This window comes from Apis florea, unplaced genomic scaffold (assembly GCF_048593485.1).
Source record: "Apis florea isolate Af1SG1 unplaced genomic scaffold, ASM4859348v1 contig_3493_pilon, whole genome shotgun sequence".
Lineage (NCBI taxonomy): Eukaryota > Metazoa > Arthropoda > Insecta > Hymenoptera > Apidae > Apis > Apis florea.
In genome coordinates this window covers 3,220,315-3,242,343 of record NW_028256772.1, presented here as the reverse complement: position 1 = coordinate 3,242,343, position 22,029 = coordinate 3,220,315, and the positions used below count along the sequence as shown (strand labels likewise).

Below are 22,029 nucleotides of genomic sequence, written 5' to 3'. Positions count from 1 at the left end.
TTAATTACACACAAAAACATATATATGACGAAGACATTTTACTTTATTTTTTTAAAACGTAATATATACAAATGTTCTCCCCTTATTTTTCTTTCTAATATTATTTTGCCTGACATGTTTAAATTCATAAATGTACGTAAAATGTATTCAGGATCATTTTCTTTAATAACCAATAGATAAAATGTTCCTGTATCCGATAGAATATCAGGAATTTTAGGAAATACTCGTTCCATAACCTTTCTACCACTTTTACCACCTGCCCAACTTTTAAACAATATCTGCCTATTCAAAATTTCATCATCATTGGTCACCACATATGGTGGATTAAATACTATGATATCGAAAACACAATCACTACGTAAGAAACTTAATAAATCCATTTGTACAGTATCTATTTCTACCAAATTTTGCGCAGCAGTCTTTTTTGTAACTTTACACGCATTGATATTAATGTCAATTGCAAGATAGTAGGATTGGCAGTAAATTTTCAATGCCATTGCCAATGCTGTAATTACAATACCAGATCCACTACCTATCTCTAAACACATCACAGGTTTTGTAACTTTTAGGACCTCTAAATCAGCTTCTAAGGCATCTATCAAGAGGAAGGAATCCTCTGATGGTTCATAAACTGATTCCAAATCTTTATCCGATAATTTAACTATCGGTGTATTCATGATATATTAATGGAAAATAGATTGTTATAAGAATTTTTATATAATTTTTTCTTTCTTAAATAACTCTAGATTAAATATCAAACTAATAAGACATATCACAATTAACTTATACTTATCATAATTATGATTCATTCATGTTCTTTAGAAATATTAGTTTCTTGTTCTATTTCCACTTGTTCTTCTTTATTTAAAATATTAGAGGTATTTCCATATGAAGAACTATGATCCAATAAAGCTTTCCTCTTTGCTGTGTTCTTCTCCACTGCTTGATGAATTTTATTTAATCGCTCTTGTGTACTTTGTAAAATGTTACTGACAATAGTAATTTTGTGTTTAGCATTAATTAACTTTTTAACATATGAATCAGTTTCCAATGGGCATTGCAATGCTTCATTGATTCTTTGTAATTCTTCTGTCAATGATTCAATTCTTTGCTTTAATTCTATTTGACATATCCTATGAAAATTAATGAATAATCATCATTGACATAATAATGTTTCAAATTTTTTAAATGCTTAATTATTCGAAAAAGATTTGATATCATATCAATAATATTATGAATATTTACGTTTATTCTCACACATTGCACATACAAAAAATAAAAGTTGCATACCTCGTGGCACGAATTCTTTCATCTAACTGATCCACTGTAGGTTTCAGAAGACTCATAAGACCTTCTGTCAAAGCATCTCTCGTTGGATTTTCACAAAAATCATCTATCTTGTCATCAATAGAGGTATTATCACTCGCTGTGTCCACGTCCATGTTTTACCATAGACAAGATACAAAATAGATGTGATATGCAATGCTTTTTCTTAGGAATTCAAGAATCACCTAACCTTTTTTATTATTTTCGTATCAGATGTGACATCGGTTTAATATAAAAAACAATTTTAGTTTTAATAATTAATTGAAATTAAAATCTAATTTTATTATAAAAACTATATAAAAAATAGATAAAAACAATTTATAATAACGAAAACTATATTTCTAAATTCAATCATTATTATCACATATACATAATTTAAATAATTAATTATTAATAATTAATTAATAATTTATTAATCATTTTGAGCATAATATTCATAATCATTTTCAATTTTATTGCTTTTTTAGTATATAAATTATTTTCAAAATATTATTCTTAATGTAATAATATTGATTTTGATTCTTTATTCAAAAAAGTTATGAAATAATAAATAAATAATCATCTTTGCAATCATCAATAGAAAAAACTATATTTATAATACATAAATTATAAATTATAATACATAAAGAAGAAAAATATCATTTAACAATTCTTAAGTAAGATATTATTAAAAATTTAGAAAAATGTTATTATATAATGAAACCAATATAAATACATATGTATTATATATATTATATGTATAATATATATAAAATTATACATATTTTTTTAATTTTTAAATATTCTATAAATAAAATTTTTATATAACTATACTTCTTATTTTTATTGATATAAATTCGCCTAAAAGAAAAAAAACTATAAAATAAATATTTTTTATTATGTAACTTTTCAAAAATTTAATATTTTATATTCAGATGTAAATTATTGTTTCAGACTTACAAATAATTTTTGTTTTAAATGTTCAATCTTATATTTAAACTTTCTTCAATAATTTTTGAATAATTTTTATATTAAATTAATTATAATAATCTATTTCTATTATACTTTTAATAGATATTTTTATGAAAACTTGATATACAGAAATCTAAAATTAAAATATAATATATTATATTTCAATTTTCGCGCGGCTGCAATAAATGCGAATCATATTTCAGCCAATCAAAAAGATGCTAAGATCTAGCGGCAATATGAATCAGTGCGCATCATATTGCGCATTTCATTAGTCTATAGTTGAAAATCATAGTGACAGGTTTCGTTTCGCCGGCAGATGTATAATTACGTAAAATTTTTATTAATATAATATCATATTACGATTCTAAAGTTTAATTATATATTATTATTATGCTTTGTTTAATTAATATATGTTTACTTCATCATTATCATACTTAAATTGAATGTTTTTTGCTACAGATTATCATTTGATTGCAACTTCGTTGGTGGGATGGCTTTGAAAGTATAGCAATAATTTTTGCATATACCATACTAATTAAGAAAACTCGATAACTTTTATGCAAATGGTAAGATTTTCTTCATTAAAATAAAAATAATTATTATAAATTTCTTTTGTTTTTTTATTCGCATAGAATAGGAAGTAGTTTCATTATAATTATATATAATAGATCATTATAATTAATTTACATTTAATATATTCCATATATATTTCATACATATATTTTCATATATTTTTTTCTTAAATGTGATCATTTGGATATTCGAGTCGTATTATTCTTATTTTTGTTTTGATCGTATATTCAAAATTGCAAGAAAACATTTCTTATAATTGTCTTTCCACAAAAATTGACTGTTTACGTTCGAGAAACCGCTCGACATGTTTCAACTTGTCGAATTGTTGAACGTATCCCCTCTCCATTTTGTAATTCGATACATCGACACCGTAGGTACACCGTATCATTTTGTTGTCGAAACTCGTACTCGTTAGACGTTTTGTTTCGAGTGTGAATAATTTATTGCGTAATATATATTTCATAGTTATTCTTTTATACTATTTTGTTATATTATATTATTGTTGTATTATTGTTATGTTGCATTTGTTCAATTATTTATTAAATATTAATATAGTTCATAATTATTTGAAGAATAATTTATTTTATTTTTTATTCGTCTATTGGATCGGTATAATTAACTTATATTAACTCATATTATGAGCTTTTAAAATAAAATTCGATAGATTATTGCTTTATTTTTATTTATTAATTTAATCTTATATACATTATATATTTATTTAAAAAATTTGATTTTTTTTTTCTTTTGCTCGGATAAATCGATTGCTGAGATCACTTTAGGCGGGAAAAAGTATCAATATGGACGCCATGATGACATTTATATTTTATGAAGAAATGGTAATATTTTAATTTCGAAGAAAAATGTAAGTACATATATAATTCATAATTATTATGTTGATTATTTGAAAATATGAAAATGATGATAAAAAAAAATTTCGAAATAATTCGTGATATGCTAAATTGTTGATAGTAAATTTTATATAAAAATTTGCAAATATTTTCGAATATTTCTAATAAATGACGTGTTATTAATTTTAATAATGAACATTCAAAACGTAATTTTTTTTAAAAATAATATGTATATATTGTAATATAATGTCTTTCTTAAGAAATGCTCCATATGAAAACATTTTATTTTCTTTAACAACTTTCTTCTCCCCATTAATGAAATTTTATTTTCAGATCATTATGATCACGTGCAATGTGATCTGTAGAATCAGTATTTATTTCGCAAAAGTATTTTTTGTTTTTTTTAGAATTCAATAGCTTTGTGAAGTGAATTTAATTACAATAATCATACACAAAATTAGAGTCAGTGTTTGTTCGGTGATCATATGATGTAAACGGATGCATTAGTAGTTTTTTATTTTTATTTTTTTATTTTAAATATTCGTTTTCTATATAATAGAATTTTTTTCAAGATTAAGGGGATCATCCACCATGCGAATTAATTTTAAGGTAATTAAGGTAATTATTTTTACTTTGCTTTTTATTTTTCTATTAAAAGATAGAGACATTAGAGAAATGCAATTTTTAAATTTCAAGTTTTTATTGAAAAATATAAATTATTGTTATTATTTTTATATATAATATTTATATTCCAAGTTTGATCATATTTATAATATATAATGTTTTTTTAAATATCACAAAATCCTGTTCATTTTCTAAAACAAATTCAGATAAAAATTATTGTACAAGCAATAATAAATTTTTCTAATTTTTTAATGTTTCTAATGAAAGAATGACATAGATGTTTTGTAATTAATTTATATATTTTGTAATTATTTATTTTACATGAGATATTTATCATTTTTTATCTTTTAAGTAAAATTAAAAATTGACAATAGTTTTTATATTTCTATTATTAATAAATAAATTTTAATTTTCAAAGTTATTTAAGCAATGCAAATTTGATTTTTATATGAGAGTTAAATAATAAATATTAATTTCTTCATGTAAAAAACTTACTTTTATAATCTAAAAATTACAAAGAAAATATTATTCAGTAATTTTTAAATAAAACATTATTAAAAATCTATAAAAAATTTATATAATGAAACTAATATATATATATATATATATATATATATATATACATGTACAAATATACATGTTTATGTATATTTTTTTTATTTCCTGAATATATTGTAAATAAAATTTTTAAATTTTTAAATCTTGAGTATTGTAATAATTTAATATTTTATTTCAATCTTCTTTATTTTAATCTTTAATTTGATTATTAATATAATTTGAATATTAATTTTTTATAATAAATTTTTTTAAATTAAAAATTAATTTATATAATAATCTATTCCTATTATATTTTTAATCAATATTTTTGTGAGATTTTAATATATAAAAATTTATATTTAATTTTCGCGCGACTGAAGTAAATGGGAAATTATACTTCAGCCAATCAGAAAGGAGCTAAGATCTAACAGTGAGACGAACCAGTGCGCATCATATTGCGCATGACATCAGTGTACAGTTGAAAACCAGGAGGAAGAGTCACGTTTCGCCGGCAAAAGTGCGTAATTATGTAAAATTTGTGTTATAGAGTTACAGTGTTATAGTTATTAAGTTCAATCATAGATTATTAAACTGAGTTTAATCAATACGTGTTTGTTTAATCATTATTATACCAGAATCGAGTGTCTTTATCATTTGATTGCAACTTCGATGGCGGGAAGGCTGACAATGTACCAATTTTTGCAGTTTTTGCAGTTTATACTATCACAATTATGAAAATTCAACTACTTTCATACAAATATGGTAAGACTTTGCTCATTTTTAATAACAATGTCGATTAGAAATTTTTTTTATCTTTATATCTGTGTAAAAACTTCGGTAGTTAGATCGTAATAATCAATTCTCACACATATACACATTCTCACATATTTTATTGTTAAATGTGACCATCTAGATATTCGATTATTGCGTTCTTCTTATTTTTGTTTCGATTGGACACTCAAAGTCATAAGAAAACGTTTCTTATTATTCTGTCGAGAAAATTTATTGTATGTATTCGTATCCGTTCGACACGTTCCGAACGTATAAAGTCGAATTGTTGAGCATCCCCCCACTCCATTTTGTAATTCGATACATCGAAATAGGCACGCGAATGTCATTCTGTTGTCGAAACTCGTATTCGTTAGACGTTTCGTTTCGAGTGTGAATAAATTTATTGCGTAATATATATTTGATAGTTATTCTTTTACATTATTTTATTATATTATTATTTTATATTGTTGTTGTGTTATTGTTGTGTTGTATTTGTTCACTTATTTGTTAAATATTATTCTAGTTGATAATTATTTGAAGAATAATTTTACTTTTTATTCGTCTATTGGATCGGTACAATTAACTCATATTAACTCATATTAGGAGTTTTTAAAATAAAATTCGATAGATTATTGCTTTATTTTTATTTATTAATTTAATCTTATATACATTATATATTTATTTCAAAGATTTGATTTTTTTTTGTTCAGATAAATCGATTGCTGACATCATTTTAGGCGGGAAAAGTATCAATATGGACGCCATGATGACATTTATATTTTATGAAGAAAAGGTAATGTTTTAATTTCGAAGAAAAATGTAAGTACATATATAATTCATAATTATTATGTTGATTATTTGAAAATATGAAAATGATGATAAAAAAAATTTCGAAATAATATGCTAAATTGTTGATAGTAAATTTTATATAAAAATTTGCAAATATTTTCGAATATTTCTAATAAATGACGTATTAATTTTAATTTTAATAATGAACATTCAAAACGTAATTTTTTTTAAAAATAATATGTATATATTGTAATATAATGTGTTTCTTAAGAAATGCTTCATATAAAAACATTTTATTTTCTTTAACAACTTTCTTCTCCCCATTAATGAAATTTATTTTCAGATCATTGTGATCACGTGCAATGTGATCTATAGAGTCAGTGTTTGTTTCGCAGTATTTTTTATTTTTTTTAGAATTCAATAGCTTTGTGAAGTGAATTTAATTACAATAATCATACGCGAAATTAGAGTCAGTGCTTGTTCGGTAATTATACAGTGATTATACAGACGCATTAGTAGTTTTTTATTTTTATTTTTTTATTTTAATATTCGTTTTTAGTAGAGTCAGTGTTTTTCTCAAGAATAAGGCGATCATCCACCACGCGAAGAGGTAATTATTTTTTTTTTGCCTTTTATTCTTTCACTGAAAGATAATCAGAGAATTTCAATTTTTAAATTTTAAGTTTTTATTTAAAAATATAAATTATTGTTATTATTTTTATTACACAATATGTAAACTTCAATTTTGATCATATTTGTAAAATATAATGTTCTACTTTTTGCTACAGCTTTCACGATGATTTCTCATGGGTTAGCAGTAATGGCAATGCAGATTCTTCGCATCTAATGGTGAGTCGCATGCATTTTGGTTCCTCCAGTCACTCAATCATGTCGTAGGATGAAAGATCCGAATCGACACGAGTGATTGGTTGTATACGTAGAATTTTGCACGAGCATAGTGACCACGGATATATATTTTATATATCCGTGAGTAGTAAGATTTATTTTCTTTGTATTTATTTATTTAGTTTAGGCTAGGTCTTCTTGTACCTCGCGTTTTTAAATATTAATTCAAAATTGATCATAGAAATTTATTTAATTTGAAAGTAATAACTTGTAAGAGTATATTTAATATGGATAAATATAATAATATGGATATTTAATATTTAAGTGAATAATAATGTATGAATTAAAAACGAATATTTGAATGTGATATTAAATCATTTCATTTTTTTTTCATGATAATGTTTTAAACGATTTAATTGTTTAATATTCAAGATAATATAGAATTTTATTCTTTTCCTTTGAAATGTTACGTGCAAGAAGACACTTCGCGACAGGTAGATTTTGAAATCAAAGCTGTGATTTTTGAATACTTGTATTTTCGAAAATATGCTTTGACGAAGAAATCACCTGAGGATATTTTCATTAATATTTAAACTCTGAATCAATATCTTTATTCAGAATTGAATTTTAATCACTTTTCTACTTTTCTAATTGATTTATTTCATTTTAATTAGTAATTCTTTTTATAGAATATTAAAATTTCAAAAACTTTCCTTACTAAAAAATAAAATATCAAATAGAGTCATTAAAATTTGAAATATAATAAGATTATATAAAATAAAAGTTCATTAGCCCGTTAGATATAGAAAATATTTACACTAATCTATCTTTTTAGCTCAGGATTTTCAGATTTAACCCCTTCCGTGTTCATTGCCAGGATCTCACTCACGTATCCAGGTATTACTTGAGTGAGAGAAAGGCATTGGATACGATGACCCTAATTGATAAGTTTGTAAAAATTTCTCAGCGACTGATGATGCGTTAGCGTATCGTGCACGACGTATTTTCCACATTGTGTGTGTGTGGTTAGGCTGTGGAATTGCGTCGTTTCAACTATTAGTTCATCAACAATTATTTCATTACAATTATGAGAACAATATTACATCTATTACAGATGAAAAATTTACAATAATTAATCTTATTCTCAAATTATAATTATAATGATGATATTTCATTTTACATTAATAACATAACTTATTTAGAAAATCATTCTTCCAACATTTATAGAATTAAATGTAATTAAATATACAGATAGAAATTTGATTACTTTTTACGCAAAGGTCGCTAGCCTTCATCAGTCGATTTCAGGAAAATGGTACGTACAGTTAGAGTGCGAATGTAGTATGCCAAGCTCGGGTGTCGGAGGTGTCCCGGGACGCTTTCCCTAGTGTAGGCTTTTGCGCCCGGGCGTTATGTGTGAGAATCGTGGAATGAGTGTGTTGGTGTGCCTGTTTTGCCATTTTTTAAATATAGGGCTAGGTAGGATAGGTAGTATACTTCTTGTGTGCCTGTTAGTTATAAGTAGGTAGGGCCGGGCAGATTGTCACAGTCTCTGATCGGGTAGGCGCGTTTTCGTTCGTGACAATCTGTTTCAGGAAATAAAATTTGAAAAGTCGGGAATGAAACTGAGACGAGTGGTCATCGATGATCATTTGTCTCTGGTTTCGATCATCGATTTTTCGAATTCCGCGGTCGCGGTCGTGATTTGGTTTCGAAACGCACGTTGCGCTCGAGATTCTGCACATGTACGGAGAATGATCATTGCGATCGTTGGTCGTCCATGTGTATTCAGCTTCCGCGATTTAGTCAATTTTTTTTATTTCTTTTTTTGTTTGCGATTAGCGAATCTCGAGCCTAGATTTAAGTTTCAGCGGGCATCGCGCCCGAAGGAGGAAGACCGAAGAGGCTCGACAAACTGTCACGAAGAGAGCTGCAACGAATGGCTTCTCATTTTTTGGATCCTGTTTGGATCCAAAGAATGGGAAATCATTTTTACTACTTTGTCACTGTGCTCGTTTTAGTAATATGTAGTAAATGTTTTTGTGTTGTCTGGCCGATTTGCATGCCGGCCCATCGGATCCAGTCATCAGGGGCATCGCGATTTTTTTATTAGTGTTGCGATTGATTAAAAGCGGGTTGAATTAGTGTTGCGTTGTAAAATATATCGCGATTGCTTTTAATTACTTTGATTATGGTTTAGTCTATTTTTTTTACTGTTTTTTTTTTATTATTATTTAAACTTGTATTTATTTCATAGTGTTGCGATTGATTATATCGGAATATTTGAAGTATTCTTGCAATTATAATAGTAGTCAATTTTATATTAATCTCATTTTAAAAATTAGCGTTGCGTTGATAAACGATCGCGTTTTTTAAATTAGTGTTGCGTTGATGAATGATCGCGTTGTTTAGTGTTGCGTTTACAAATTGCCCTTATTTCTTCCGTTTGGACCATGGAAGAACGTTTCTGCTTCTGGATCATCTATTGCAATCAAAAGAATTGCAGAAAGATGATTGTACTACAAGCTAGCAGCGTGCGATAGCTGCAATATTCCGCTATTAGTGTTGCGTATATAATGTAGTAAGAGTGCATAAATTAGTTTATTAGAGTTTCGTAAATATTTAATAGATAAAACATCTTATTGACGGTGTATGCTTTCGCGAATTTTCTATTCTATTTTTTTTTCTTTTTTTTTTTTGTTGATCGAAAATTGCGTTGCAAATATAATAAAGCACTCTTCGTGTTTTCTTTTGAGATTTTAGTATATTAGTGTTGCGAAAAGAATAGAGATTTTCCACTCACGGTTTGTTCGGGTTTACATTGAGTGGATAGTTATTGTGGTAACCCTTCTGGTTACCTCTTCTTCGTTTTTTTCTTTTCAGCATCCCCTTATTGAGACCATTTGTTATTGAAAATACTGTTAAAAGTATATTTTTTTATGAAGGAATGGTTTTCTTTTAAAATTATGAATTATCTTAATATTATTTGAATTTTTTTCAGATAATATTTCTTTTATAATTAATTGGAAAATGTAAATTATTTTCTAATTAATTACAAATGGAATCATATAATCCAATTAAGTTTGTTACAGATATGAATTGAAGAAGAAAGCGAAAAAAATGGATATGAAAATAATATTTGGTTTTCATTTGTGGAGACTAATTACTAACTCTGTTATTAATTGTGATTTTTTTTTTTGTTATAGAAACTCTTCAGCTTTCAACGGAATAGAAGAAAAGAAATTTTTTTTTTCTTTATGAGATAAAGCTTTCATTTTTTAGGTAGAATCGAAAAAACATTAAGCTTTCTAGTAAATCGGATTTGTAAGCATTTAATGTTCTTTCTTTTATCAAATAATACCTTTGTTTTTCCTGATTCGAAATTTCACACAACAATATTCCTAGTTTCCAAAAATTATGAATCATTTGCCATTCCTACATTTCTTCATTCTGAACAATCCTTATTATTAATTAATTAGTGACTTTGTTCACTAGCAATTGTTGATATATTTTTTCATACATTTTCTTTTGGTATATATAATTCATCATATCATAAATTCCTGAAAATTGTTAATATTAATTTATTAATATTAACATAAGTTGGATTGTGAAAAAAAATATTTTAAATTTTCACTAGGCAGGTTTTATAAAATATTACATTTTTATATAGGCATATGAAAAGAATTTTTGGAATAGGTAAAATATTTAAAATGTTTTAATGCTATATTTGACTTTGTTTCAGAATCCTTTACAGAAGCAAAAATTATAAAAATATTAATTGATTAAGTAAAATATATTTATAATTGTATGCATGCATAATCAGGGATAATTATTAAGTAAATAAATCTGTAATATATTATGGATATTATAGATAAATAAGTAAATAATTAATGGACAAAGCAATTTTGTCCAAAACAGTACTGTTGTGAGAGCTTATTTCGCTTTTTTTTTTCCTGCTTTTAATCATCGATTATGTTTCATTTTCATAATAATGGAAATGTAAAATATTGCCTAGAATATCTTTTAATTAAGTAATTTTATTTTCAGCTTTTTTTTTCGTACCAGTTTTTCTTATAACTCCTTTTGTTGTATGTAATTGCACTATGATCAAAAAATTTGAACGTTTTGCAAACGTATACCAAAAGGAAAATTTATTTGAAAGAAAATAAAGTTTTGTTAATAAAAAATGGATAGACTCGTCGTAGTCAGAGTGAATCTCTTATTCGCTATAATTTCAAAGCGGTGAGATCTGGGAATTATTATTATTATTATTATTTAATATACAACATATAATGGTATCATTGTATAAGTGATACAATTATATATTTTATAAGAAATTATGTGTGCTAATGAGTTGCGAGCGTGACTATATTTTTCGTACATATATATTTTATTAATATTATAAAATCATTTCATTTGCTAAAATTATAAAGTAAGTGCAGGTTTTTAAGTTGTACTATTTGAGCAATTTAATTTTGTGAATATACTTCGTTTATAGTATACTAGATGGCATAAGAACGATACTTTGATCTTTTTTAAAGTCGGTATTTTAGAACATGTGACAAAATCTCGTAATATGTCACATCTATTCTATTTGTCTTTTATGGTTTTATTTCTAATTTTCGTTCTATTTCTAGTTTTTTTATTCTCCCTTAGATGGCACCATTCGCAATCTTTAGTTCTTTCGTTCCATGTCAGATGGCGCCATTCATCATATTATATCGCGTTTCGATTAGATTCGTTTGGTTAGAAATATGAGGAAAATTTGCATGATATTTCAAAATATTCCTAATGTTAAGTAAAAAAATTTTTACGTTTCATATTAGTATTTTTATCCGTTATTGATATAGTCACGTTATTGATATAATCAATTAATATCTTATTTTAATTTTCGTGAGTTTTATAGGATGTACAGGTTAGGAATAAATTTAATTGAAGCATTGGAATATTTAACCATTTTCGATAATGCATATAACATAATATATAATTCTAATATGTGCATTTACGTAGATGTAGATTTATTATACAATAAAATTTAATATTAAACGTAAATATTTTATGTTTCGTCGAATTGTTTTCAACTCCCATCATTCGTTATCTGTAGAAAAACATATCGTCATATTGTAATTATAAATTCTATGCAAATGAAAGAAATGAATTTATGTATATTTTGTAAGTAGGTACTTATATCGATGATTAATATCATATATAATGGTAAAACAATTTTTTACGTCAATACCTGTTACTTTACGAGTCATTCGTGATATATTTTTTAATTGTAACATGCTAAATGCGAAGTTTATCATCATTTACTATTTAATATGTGTGGATTATTTCTAAATAGGAAAACCAAACACATTATTTGCGAATATATAATACGTATATATCGTGATATATATATTTAAATTACACAACACACAAATTACAGCGATTTACAAACATTATAAACAAAATTCTAGGAAATCGTGTAGGAGAATGCATAAAATTTCGTCACAACCGCTTTGAATTTTTCTATTTCGGTAAATGAGGTATATCTGTGTTAACATTGTTGGCCTAGTGAATGAATTGTGTAATTGTATATCGGGCATGGGAAAAAAGTGCCGAAAAAAATGAGGTAATGCGGGTTAGATAAAAAATCGCGAAGCAGGTTTAATCTTTATCTCAAAGAATGATAGCATAGTTGATGTTGATAGCATAGATTCGTGAATTCGTATTATACGTTATTCGTATACACGTTTGTGAATTAAACATTGTAAAATTTTTATATTCATAGACTCTGTCTACTTTCGAATATTAAAGAAGAAAAAGATTATTGAACAAAAATCTAATTAAAAGGTATAATCGAAACGTAACATTTTAAAATGAAACTAAATTAAATTCATCTTTAACTATCTTCATGATAACAAAAATGATAACAAGACGAACGAATAAAATAACGGAAATGAATTTTCATGAAATAATCATTACATTTTTGGTTTTGTAATATGGAGAAAGAAGCGAAAATATTAAGCACCTCTTAATTTCTCGCATTTAATGATCGAGATGCGAAATAAGAAAAATAAAGAGACACGGAGAGAACAGAGAGAAACGCGACAAAATATAAAAGGAAAGATAATAAATTGCTTCGCGAAGATCTTTTTTTTTTTTTTTTTTTTTTTCTTTTTTCTCTCGTTTTTAACTGAAACGACTAATAAATAAGTCGTTCTGTCATCTATCGTATCTACGTGTAATTACGCGCACCATTTTTGCGAATAATAAACAAGATAATCGATAAAATCGTGGAAACCGGCGAATGCGAATATTATCGGTTCGAATATTTAAATCGCATACTATACAGATTAATATTACAGTAACTACATAAGTATTGGATATGCATCGCTTTTTTTACACGTATACACACACATAAGTGCATAGACCTTTCAGCCGCAAAGGATGCGGCGTGATATTTTCTCCACGATTTGAACGTATATTTATATATATATATATATATATATGCATATCCGTGTATGATTATACACATACATACATACGTATACGTATACATACACGTTACGTACCTAAATAAATTTGTACATAAGGCATCACTATATAATAAATCGATTCTTTTCGCGTAGATCGCGTCGATGGTTTATGCATTTAACGATCGTTCGAAAGAATGATCTAGACTAACTCCTCTAGTTGCGGAACGGAGGGGATTCAAATGCAAAGGAATACGAGCGACATAAAATTGCGATAGATAAATCACGAACAAATAGTTTCTTGTTACAGAAGTATCGTATTTATTATATACATAGACAAATAAATTAACGGGAATGATCATGTGCAAATTTTTTTTTTTTTTTTTTTTTTCGACACTCGTGTTCTCTTGCATCAGGATCCCTCGCTATTCTGGTTAACTTAGCACAAAATACCTAGATGCCATTATGCGCGTACCAGCTTCCGTACTCGCAAAAGATTTAGCCTTTCTCGCTTCATTTTCTTCGCGCAAGGTGAAATAGGAATTTTAACGTGATACAACATGGTGTAATCCCTTAAAACTACTCGTATATTCTCAAAATGATTACACTTTCGTCACAATTTTTCGCCGATTGAACGACACACGTTCGATTAATTTTTTCATTAACGCGATCAGAATTGTCGAAAAGCTCGAATTGTTTTTCAACAATCGGATTAAAAATTGAAACGGAAATATTTCTAAAAAATATTGTGTTACTTTGTGAAACTTTTTTCGAATTACGATCGAAACTGTGAAATTTAAAAAAAAAAAAAAACCCAAGATTCGAAAACGCTGAATGCAATTTACATTTACCGTTCGTTGTTTATTCAAAACGGCAAGATACACAGAGCAGAAAAGTAGCAGTGGTCCAGCCGCTGCTGCTATTTCTAGCCAACACGTTTAAGTCATTAGAGAATTACTTGCTTTCGATTAACTTGCTCTCGATCTTTTTTCGACATTTTAACGAAACGATTTCACGATGTACGAGAAAAATTCAATAGAATTGAAAATTCGAGTTGAAATTAAACGAGGCATAGAGCGATCTCGGAATACCCGAAAATTGTTAATCGATAAATGAACAAAGTTCGTGAGTTCGTTGCTGGTACGGTTGGGGAAAAGGCTGAAGGAGATCGTCAGGAGGGCGCGCGCTCGAGGAGTCACTCGACGAAGACGAAGACGGAGACGGAGTCTCGGAGGAGCGGTACGGTCACTTGGCGTGCTGCTTCGGAAGATGCCGTTTCATGTGAAGGGCGAGGTGGTCGCTCCTGGCGAAGGAACGCTCGCACACGGCACACTTGAAGGGCTTCGCGCCCGTATGCTTTCGATAGTGGCGGGTTAATTCGTCGCTTCTGGCGAATCGCCACTCGCATTCCGGCCACTGACACTGGTACGGTTTTTCACCTGGAACAAAAAAAATGTTACAATGCATATACGCGATGCTTCCGCCAACTTTCACTGGAGAAATCCATTTAGAAAACACGATTCAAGAGAACGATACGCGAAATTTGGAAATCTGTATAAACCCGGAAACGGATAACATTGATCATTCCTCGCATGAATCATTCTCTCGAAAGAATGATAAATTCAAATAACTTGTCGAGCTGATTTGATTCTTAAAATTTTGCGCGGGATCTACTGTATCCGATAGTAGTCGTACCCCCACTACCAACGATACGAATTATCCCTTTTACTCTTTTCTTCTTTTTCATATTACTCTTAAATTTCGATTCCAACATTTCGTAACTGCCTCTCTCTCCAGCGAGCCCATTTCCCGATTTTTCTCCAATCATCCAACCTTATTATTATTATTATTATTATTATTATACGAGTTATAAAAGTATCGATTTTCCAAGGTGATTGTGACACGCGGGTTAACGGGTTTCCGATGGCCATTTCGCTCGGGAGAAGGCTTAGTTTTCGCGATGGAGAAAAGTTAACTGGACTCGAAGCGTATGCATCTGAGGACCGTTGCCTCGGTTGCAACGAAGCGAGGCTAGGCGAGGCGAGATAGAGCGAGGCCGGGCGAGGGGAGGGGAGGGGGGGGCGGGCGAGGTCAGGGCGGGGCGGGGCACGGCGCGGCGGAAAAAGACGAGGCGAGGCGAGGCGAGGAGCAAAAGCAGGAGCAGGAGCAGAAGCAGGATCGGCGAGAACGCGAACGGATTGCGCTGGAATACAGGTGAGCGTATTGCGGCACGCGGGTACAGTTAAAGGTCAACGCGGCATCTCTCGTCGTAGCCTAAGGTTGGTTCTTCGTACACCACCTATCGCAAAGAGCACCGCATTGTTCTTTAATAGGCTCCTTTCTTTGGCTCCGAGCCGCCGCCGCGATCTCGACCGATCTCCTTTGCCCCCGAATCTCTCCTCCATCCATGGCGATTCTCATCCACCATTACCCCCTCGATCGATACCATTCAATCGTGCGCAATTCGACGCTTCCTTTTTATCTCATTGATATGCATATCTTGGCCTCGTTTGATGTCCTTTTGCACGTTCCTCTTTGTCGCGAATATATTGAGGGAAAGTCGTGATCTTTGACGACGAGAGCGAATTTAAATTTAATGTAAATCTACGAATCTTCGTAGACATCAACGCTTTCTTTCTTTAAACTTTCTTTCATATGATTAAATTATACCGTTATATAAGGGATTGAATAGAGATTAAGAGAGATTGAATCACTATTGGTTCAGATTAGATTTAGCTTAGGTTAGGAATCGGATGTGTTTAGCTCCTCGAAACTGTTACTTTCTTTTCGAATATGTTTAAAAAATATGTAATAAAATCTCGCGATCGAGCGATGACAGCGAGTGTAATCCTTGCGAGATCTCCATTTCCGATTACACGAACTAATTGACTCTGGCGAACGCGTGTTTTCACAGCTGACGCGCGGGAAATGTTATTTAGACGAGAATCGCGTTGTCAACAGGTATTTGCCTCGAAGCTAAAGATCCCACGATCGTTCTTAGTTTAGGCTCGTTTCACACCTCTCGTGCGTTATACCTCGGAATTCGACAATTTTTCGAAATATTGTGTCGAAAAATAATTTCACGAAATAGGAAATGATAAAAACCGGTTACACGGGGAAAAATAACGGACTGTATCGTCGGTGGACGAAGCAAAGTCAGAATTCGATGTGTTGCTTAGACTAAAAAAAAAAAGAAAAAAAAAATGGGATTTTAGACGGGAATCTCGGTTGAAATGATAAAAATTGCGCGAAGGGAATAGAACTGTTGTACGGCGCATCGGAAAATAGCAAGCGAGAAGGCTCGATAGCTAAGAAATACGCCCACGCATACCGGTGACTCGTTCTGCTGTATGGAACAGCTCGCTATGGAGACGACCCCAACCGGTCTTAGCCACACGCACGACTCCCATACAATCGGTATTACCACCACGAGGCGGCATCCATTCACGGTATTGCTCGTTCATGAGAATTCCGAGGCGATTTCTTCGAGACGTGGCGTCGCGTCGCCCAAGAGAAAAGGACTAGCTCGAGAGCCAGCCAGCCTTCCGGTAATAGGGTTTTTTTCTTTTTCTTGTTACTAGCCATCCCTCTGTCGCGTGCCTCCTTCGTCCGTAGTATATCTTCGCTAAAACGAGTCTCGCGAGATTCGTGGGAAGATCTGTATCTATTTTATCCTTGGATGGAGAATTGATCGAGTGTAATTTAAAAAGAAAAAAAGAAGAACGTGGAAAAAGAGGGTATAGAAACAGAAAAGGACGATATATGTTGGAAGTGTAAATCGATCGTAATGAAAATGGAAAAGCAAAGCCGTTTGATGCGTGTCGTCATCCGATCGGCAATTATTTGTATTGAGTCATTCGATCGGTTCACTCCAGTTTTTTCCCTGTCAGGAAATAACTCGAGTTTAACGCCGATTCCCTTTTTACCTTTAAAGATTCGTGTTTTTCTTAGGAACGATAGTCTTCCTACCTCGAGGATGGAGATTCGTTGATTTCTCTATTTTTCGCGATTAAAAATGGATCTTTTTTTTTTTTCATCTCGAAATAGATCAGATAAAGATAGATTTTTTAATCGAGAATTTTACAGTAAAAAGGGGGCGGATTTGTAAGAGCTTTAAGAAAAATTAACTTAAACATATTTGTATAAATTATTGCTTTGATTGAAAAAAATATAATTTTTTTACTCGATAATTAGCAACTCTCGATACTTTTACTTATTTCAATTTTCGTAATTTCGAATTGCAACAAAATATCCAAAAAAAAGTGATTGTTGTTTCATCAAATATAAACAAAATGAAATATACACAATTCATCGATTTTTCATTAATAAAAAAATATATTTTCCACTATTCGTTCGTTCGAGAGAGAGAATCCATGTATATAAAAATTTTTTTCCCATACATGGTTACGCTTAATATCTCGAAAACTGTCAAAATGAATCTGCCCCCTACCAAAGTTGCCTCGTATTTCTAAGAGAAATCAGAAAACTAGCAAACAAGAGCGCGTGTCCATTACCAACGATTTTCCTTCGATAACGTTCCAGATGGAAGGTATCTTTGTTGAATCACGAGCGTTGGCTCGACGACGCCTACGAACCTCGAGGCGTCCCCGTTAATTTCGGATCACTTTCACCGCGCAGTACGGTGTCTGCCATTCGCAGCGTCTCACGATCCAACAGCTCGGTCTCTCGAAACTCTCCGTATCCTAGCCTCTCTCGTGCCCCGGACAATTATTATTCCTCCAACTGGAAGCACACTCCTTGTCGCGCTACCCGAGCGTTAGTGGATTTTCGTTCGTTCCTCGTTAACGATCGAGAAACACCGTTAGGAACTCGAATCGCGAAGGTTCTCCGCCACCGCGTCGAGTTTTAAAGCCGGATAAAACGACAGCGGGCAAACATGCAGGCTAGAAGGTTGCCAAAGTTGAAAGCATGGATGAAGCAGGAATGTTGCTCGCCTCGTGTCCGCGCACCCCACACCGTGAGACTTCTCCTCGCATACGTGCCAATCGGTTGTCTCTACACACGAGGCCTCTATAGTGCGAGTAGATACGTGAATATGTATGTATACTCGCGTTGCGAGATCGCCTTTCTTCTTTGTGTTGAGATGCAACTATTTGGTAGGAGATATTTACGAACAAATTACGAAAAAATTATCACGTACGATTTATTGACGATAAATATATAATGCGTGGTGGAATTTTTTTTTTCTTTTTTTTTTTTTTTTTCTTATGAAACAGGAAGGATACGACGTGTCGTTCAACGGCAATGGGAATTTTACGTCACTTTTACGCCACTCTAATTTATACATCGAGTAAAACGATATATAACGATTTTTCGGCGTATATATGCGTATATATGCCATTCAAGCCGAGCAATGGTTTTGACCATGAGAGTATACACAAGCGTTCGAGATTTGATCATTGACCAGGTTGTTTATGTAATGAGAGTCTGTTTAATTTAATCGGTTACAGATTTTTTGTGAGATTTTGCACTTGTATAAGAATCGTTTTGTAACAAGAATAATATAACTTACATTTATATACCATGGTACGAAATATATTCGTACGAATAATGTCGAACGGTAAATGCATTCAGTTAGATAGGAGCTCGGGTAGAATTGAAATGATAAGGCAACTACTAAAATTCCATTCATATAAGTAGAGTTTTAACCGTAAATACGTACGTACAGTTTGCTTCATCAAGATTGCTTTCAAGATTCTACAAGGAAATTTGTTAAAAAATTTCCACTATCTTTTTCGAGCTTAAAATTAAGCTTCAAAAATTCTATCCGCACGACGCGCGTATAGTAAATGATACCAAATTGTTTTCTAACTGTATAAGATTCTAATCTCTTCGATATCTGTAACTATAAACGGTACGCTTGTACCAGTAAATATGTGCATTGTTTTAAGATTGCTCCCCGCTCTCAGTAAAATGTAAGTGACAAAATTCTAAACTTGTTGCATATTTACAAATCCGTTCAAATATTCCCATTGTGTTCGTTTCGTAGGTATGCTATATAAGCAACACGAACGTTTTCGTTTCGAAAGCAGAAAATTAACCTTTGTCTGAAATAATAATAACCGGTGAGAAATTCGCGTGTTGAATGTGTTGTATATAAGTGGCGAGCATTGCGAGGAACGATACGCGCGTTTCATCCCACGTAAAGTACTTACACACGGCTCGTCTTACGAGAGAGTTTCTTGGACCTTTGAGAGTTTATGTATTATACGGCTCATCGAATAAGCCGAGAAGTTTCGTTCCGATACGCACGTGGAATCTCTCAAATTCCTATGTCTAATCGGATCGTTGCCAGGTTCCCATTTCGAGGATGTTCCCTTCGCTTATCGCGACGGCGAGAGTTACCTCGAAAGGATCGGTTTTTATCCGTGTAACGTGGCGAATGGCGCATCCCGCCTATAATTTCGATAACATCTGTCCCAAGCGGATAAAAGAAAAAAAAGAAGGAATGATCGTCCCAAGGTTGTCTCGCGCAAAAACCCTGAAATCGGTAGACGCGCACGAAATTTTCCTATTAAGAAACACGCGACGTGTACAGCTTACACGTGGTATATAACGCATTCGAACATACATTAGCGGAATACTAAACGATGGCCGCAAGAATCGAGCGAATGTTCGTTCGTTCGACCGGTCGCGAACAATCCTCGAATATAGACGTTCCACCTTGGACGGTGTATAATTTACGAGCGATCGACCCGATATTCTTTTCTCGATGCTTTCTCGATGCTCGAGACGGGACACCGTGGAATGGAACGAGGAACGGGCTGGCTCGGAACGCGGGACCAGACGGTACTGGACTGGACGCATGCGCACGTGCACGCGTTGGACACGCGTGTGCGTCGAAGCGCATCGGACAGAGAACCGGCGGTGAATGCGCCCGGCTCGTGGAGGCTTAACGCCGAGAAACGATTCGACGTTGGTTCATTCAAGAGCCACGTGCCCGAGGCTCTCGACCCGCTAACTACGCCACTGCTTTATCCCTCGCGATTCACCTTTCGGATCTCGTCGCCTTTCGTTCCTTTCGAGATCGAACGTTTATTAATAGCTAACCTACCTGCACCGAATTCGGTTCGTTCGTTACGTTTGATAGGAAGGACGAAGGAGATTCTCTCGTCTTTCGAAACAATCGATCGAGAAGATCAACAAAGAAGATCTCTCGACGGAGAGAAGAGAGAAATTGAATTCTTAAAAATGTGCAAGAGCGTATTGCGTATACAAAATCTCGAGGTATCAATTGGAAAGTGGTACATCGTGGTTCGGGGACGCCTTTGGCAAGCATTCCGCGAGAAGTTGTCGAGTGGGCATCTATCGTGCCCCTCTCATTCTTTTCGACCCGACTACACGCATATACGTCCGCTTTCGCGTCGTTTACATACTCAAAGAACTCATGCACGAATTTCCTTCGAATTAATCTCGTGTGTTCTGTTGTTCTCCACGAACACTTTGACTTTCCACGCATGCAACTATCTATCGATAAATTGTAGCAATTTCTTCTATATAATGAGGACTTTTATTAATGCGCGCTTTAATTCCCACAACTTCTCATCCACAAATGAGATTGTCTCCTAATCTTTCCCTAATAAAATAACGAGTAACATTATCACAGAATCCAATCGATCTTCCACGTTTCGCATACGAAAAAGATCTTCAAAAAAAAAAAAAAAACATTTATATCATTTCACGTTGTCATCTCTGTTTATTAAAAAGAAGAAGATATTATAATTCAGATTTGTCGATATTTATTTATTAATCCCTGCGAGGGAAATGTACATCTATATCCGTTAAATTCATTAGAATAAAATATCGAAAGAATTCGAATTCAACATGCGACAGCCGTTGAAGGAAACACGGAGCAAAGCGACGGCAAACGAGCACGCGACAGTTCCTTCGGAGAGAGGATTCCGCGTGGTTTTAGCGGACAACCAGAAACCCCTTTCATCCTCGGCCGTGTACAAATACACGTAGGTGTAGGTAATACGAGCGCGTTAGCAGCGAGCAGCGTGTTTGGATACGGACAGGATGTGGGTCGCTAGCTCGAAGTCTACGAAGCGGAGTGTCGCATACCACGTTTCATGCGTTCCTTATACGTTTACATATGATAGAGGCTCCTTTGCGCGACACCGCGCGCATAGACGGAAAGATTGGAGAAGTCTGGTGAAGGAAGAGAGACGAGTATGAGCGCGCGTACGGTGAAGGAAGAGAGAGAGGATACAGAGACGAAGGTTAAAGGAAGAAAGGAGGCTGGAAAGAAGGAGAGAAACCTACGAGAGAACCGCGCCCTGCCC

At 31.9% G+C, this 22,029-nt stretch overlaps 3 protein-coding genes across 4 annotated transcripts in view; all 3 read right to left on the bottom strand.

Moving 5' to 3' along the window:
* Positions 1 to 23: 23 nt before the first annotated feature.
* On the bottom strand, positions 24 to 677 carry HemK2 (HemK methyltransferase 2). The gene has a single exon (XM_012486543.3). The coding sequence runs from the start codon at positions 675 to 677 to the stop codon at positions 39 to 41; it is 639 nt and encodes a 212-aa protein (XP_012341997.1). The 3' UTR covers positions 24 to 38.
* Positions 24 to 1,543, bottom strand: Snapin (SNAP associated protein). Its single transcript, XM_003693505.4, has 2 exons — positions 1,291 to 1,543; positions 24 to 1,133 (listed from the first exon to the last, which is right to left on the bottom strand). Exons 1-2 carry the CDS (start codon positions 1,440 to 1,442, stop codon positions 806 to 808), a joined length of 480 nt encoding a protein of 159 aa, XP_003693553.1. The 5' UTR covers positions 1,443 to 1,543; the 3' UTR covers positions 24 to 805.
* Positions 1,544 to 12,626: 11,083 nt separating this feature from the next.
* LOC100870579 (uncharacterized) overlaps positions 12,627 to 22,029 on the bottom strand; it is a 63,786-nt gene continuing 54,383 nt past the window's right edge. For both annotated transcript variants that reach the window (XM_012486547.3, XM_031916379.2), the window contains exon 4: positions 12,627 to 15,162. In XM_012486547.3, coding sequence (XP_012342001.1) covers positions 14,969 to 15,162 — 194 coding nt within the window. In that variant the 3' untranslated portion in view covers positions 12,627 to 14,968. The remainder of the gene's footprint in view (positions 15,163 to 22,029) is intronic.

Excerpts from the sequence above, each read along its gene's own strand:
- HemK2 (XM_012486543.3), bottom strand. The coding sequence starts at position 677 with ATGAATACACCGATAGTTAAATTATCGGATAAAGATTTGGAATCAGTT.
- Snapin (XM_003693505.4), bottom strand. The coding sequence starts at position 1,442 with ATGGACGTGGACACAGCGAGTGATAATACCTCTATTGATGACAAGATA. Across the intron at positions 1,134-1,290 it reads GAAAGAATTCGTGCCACGAG|GATATGTCAAATAGAATTAA; the intron begins GTATGCAACTTT and ends TAATTTTCATAG.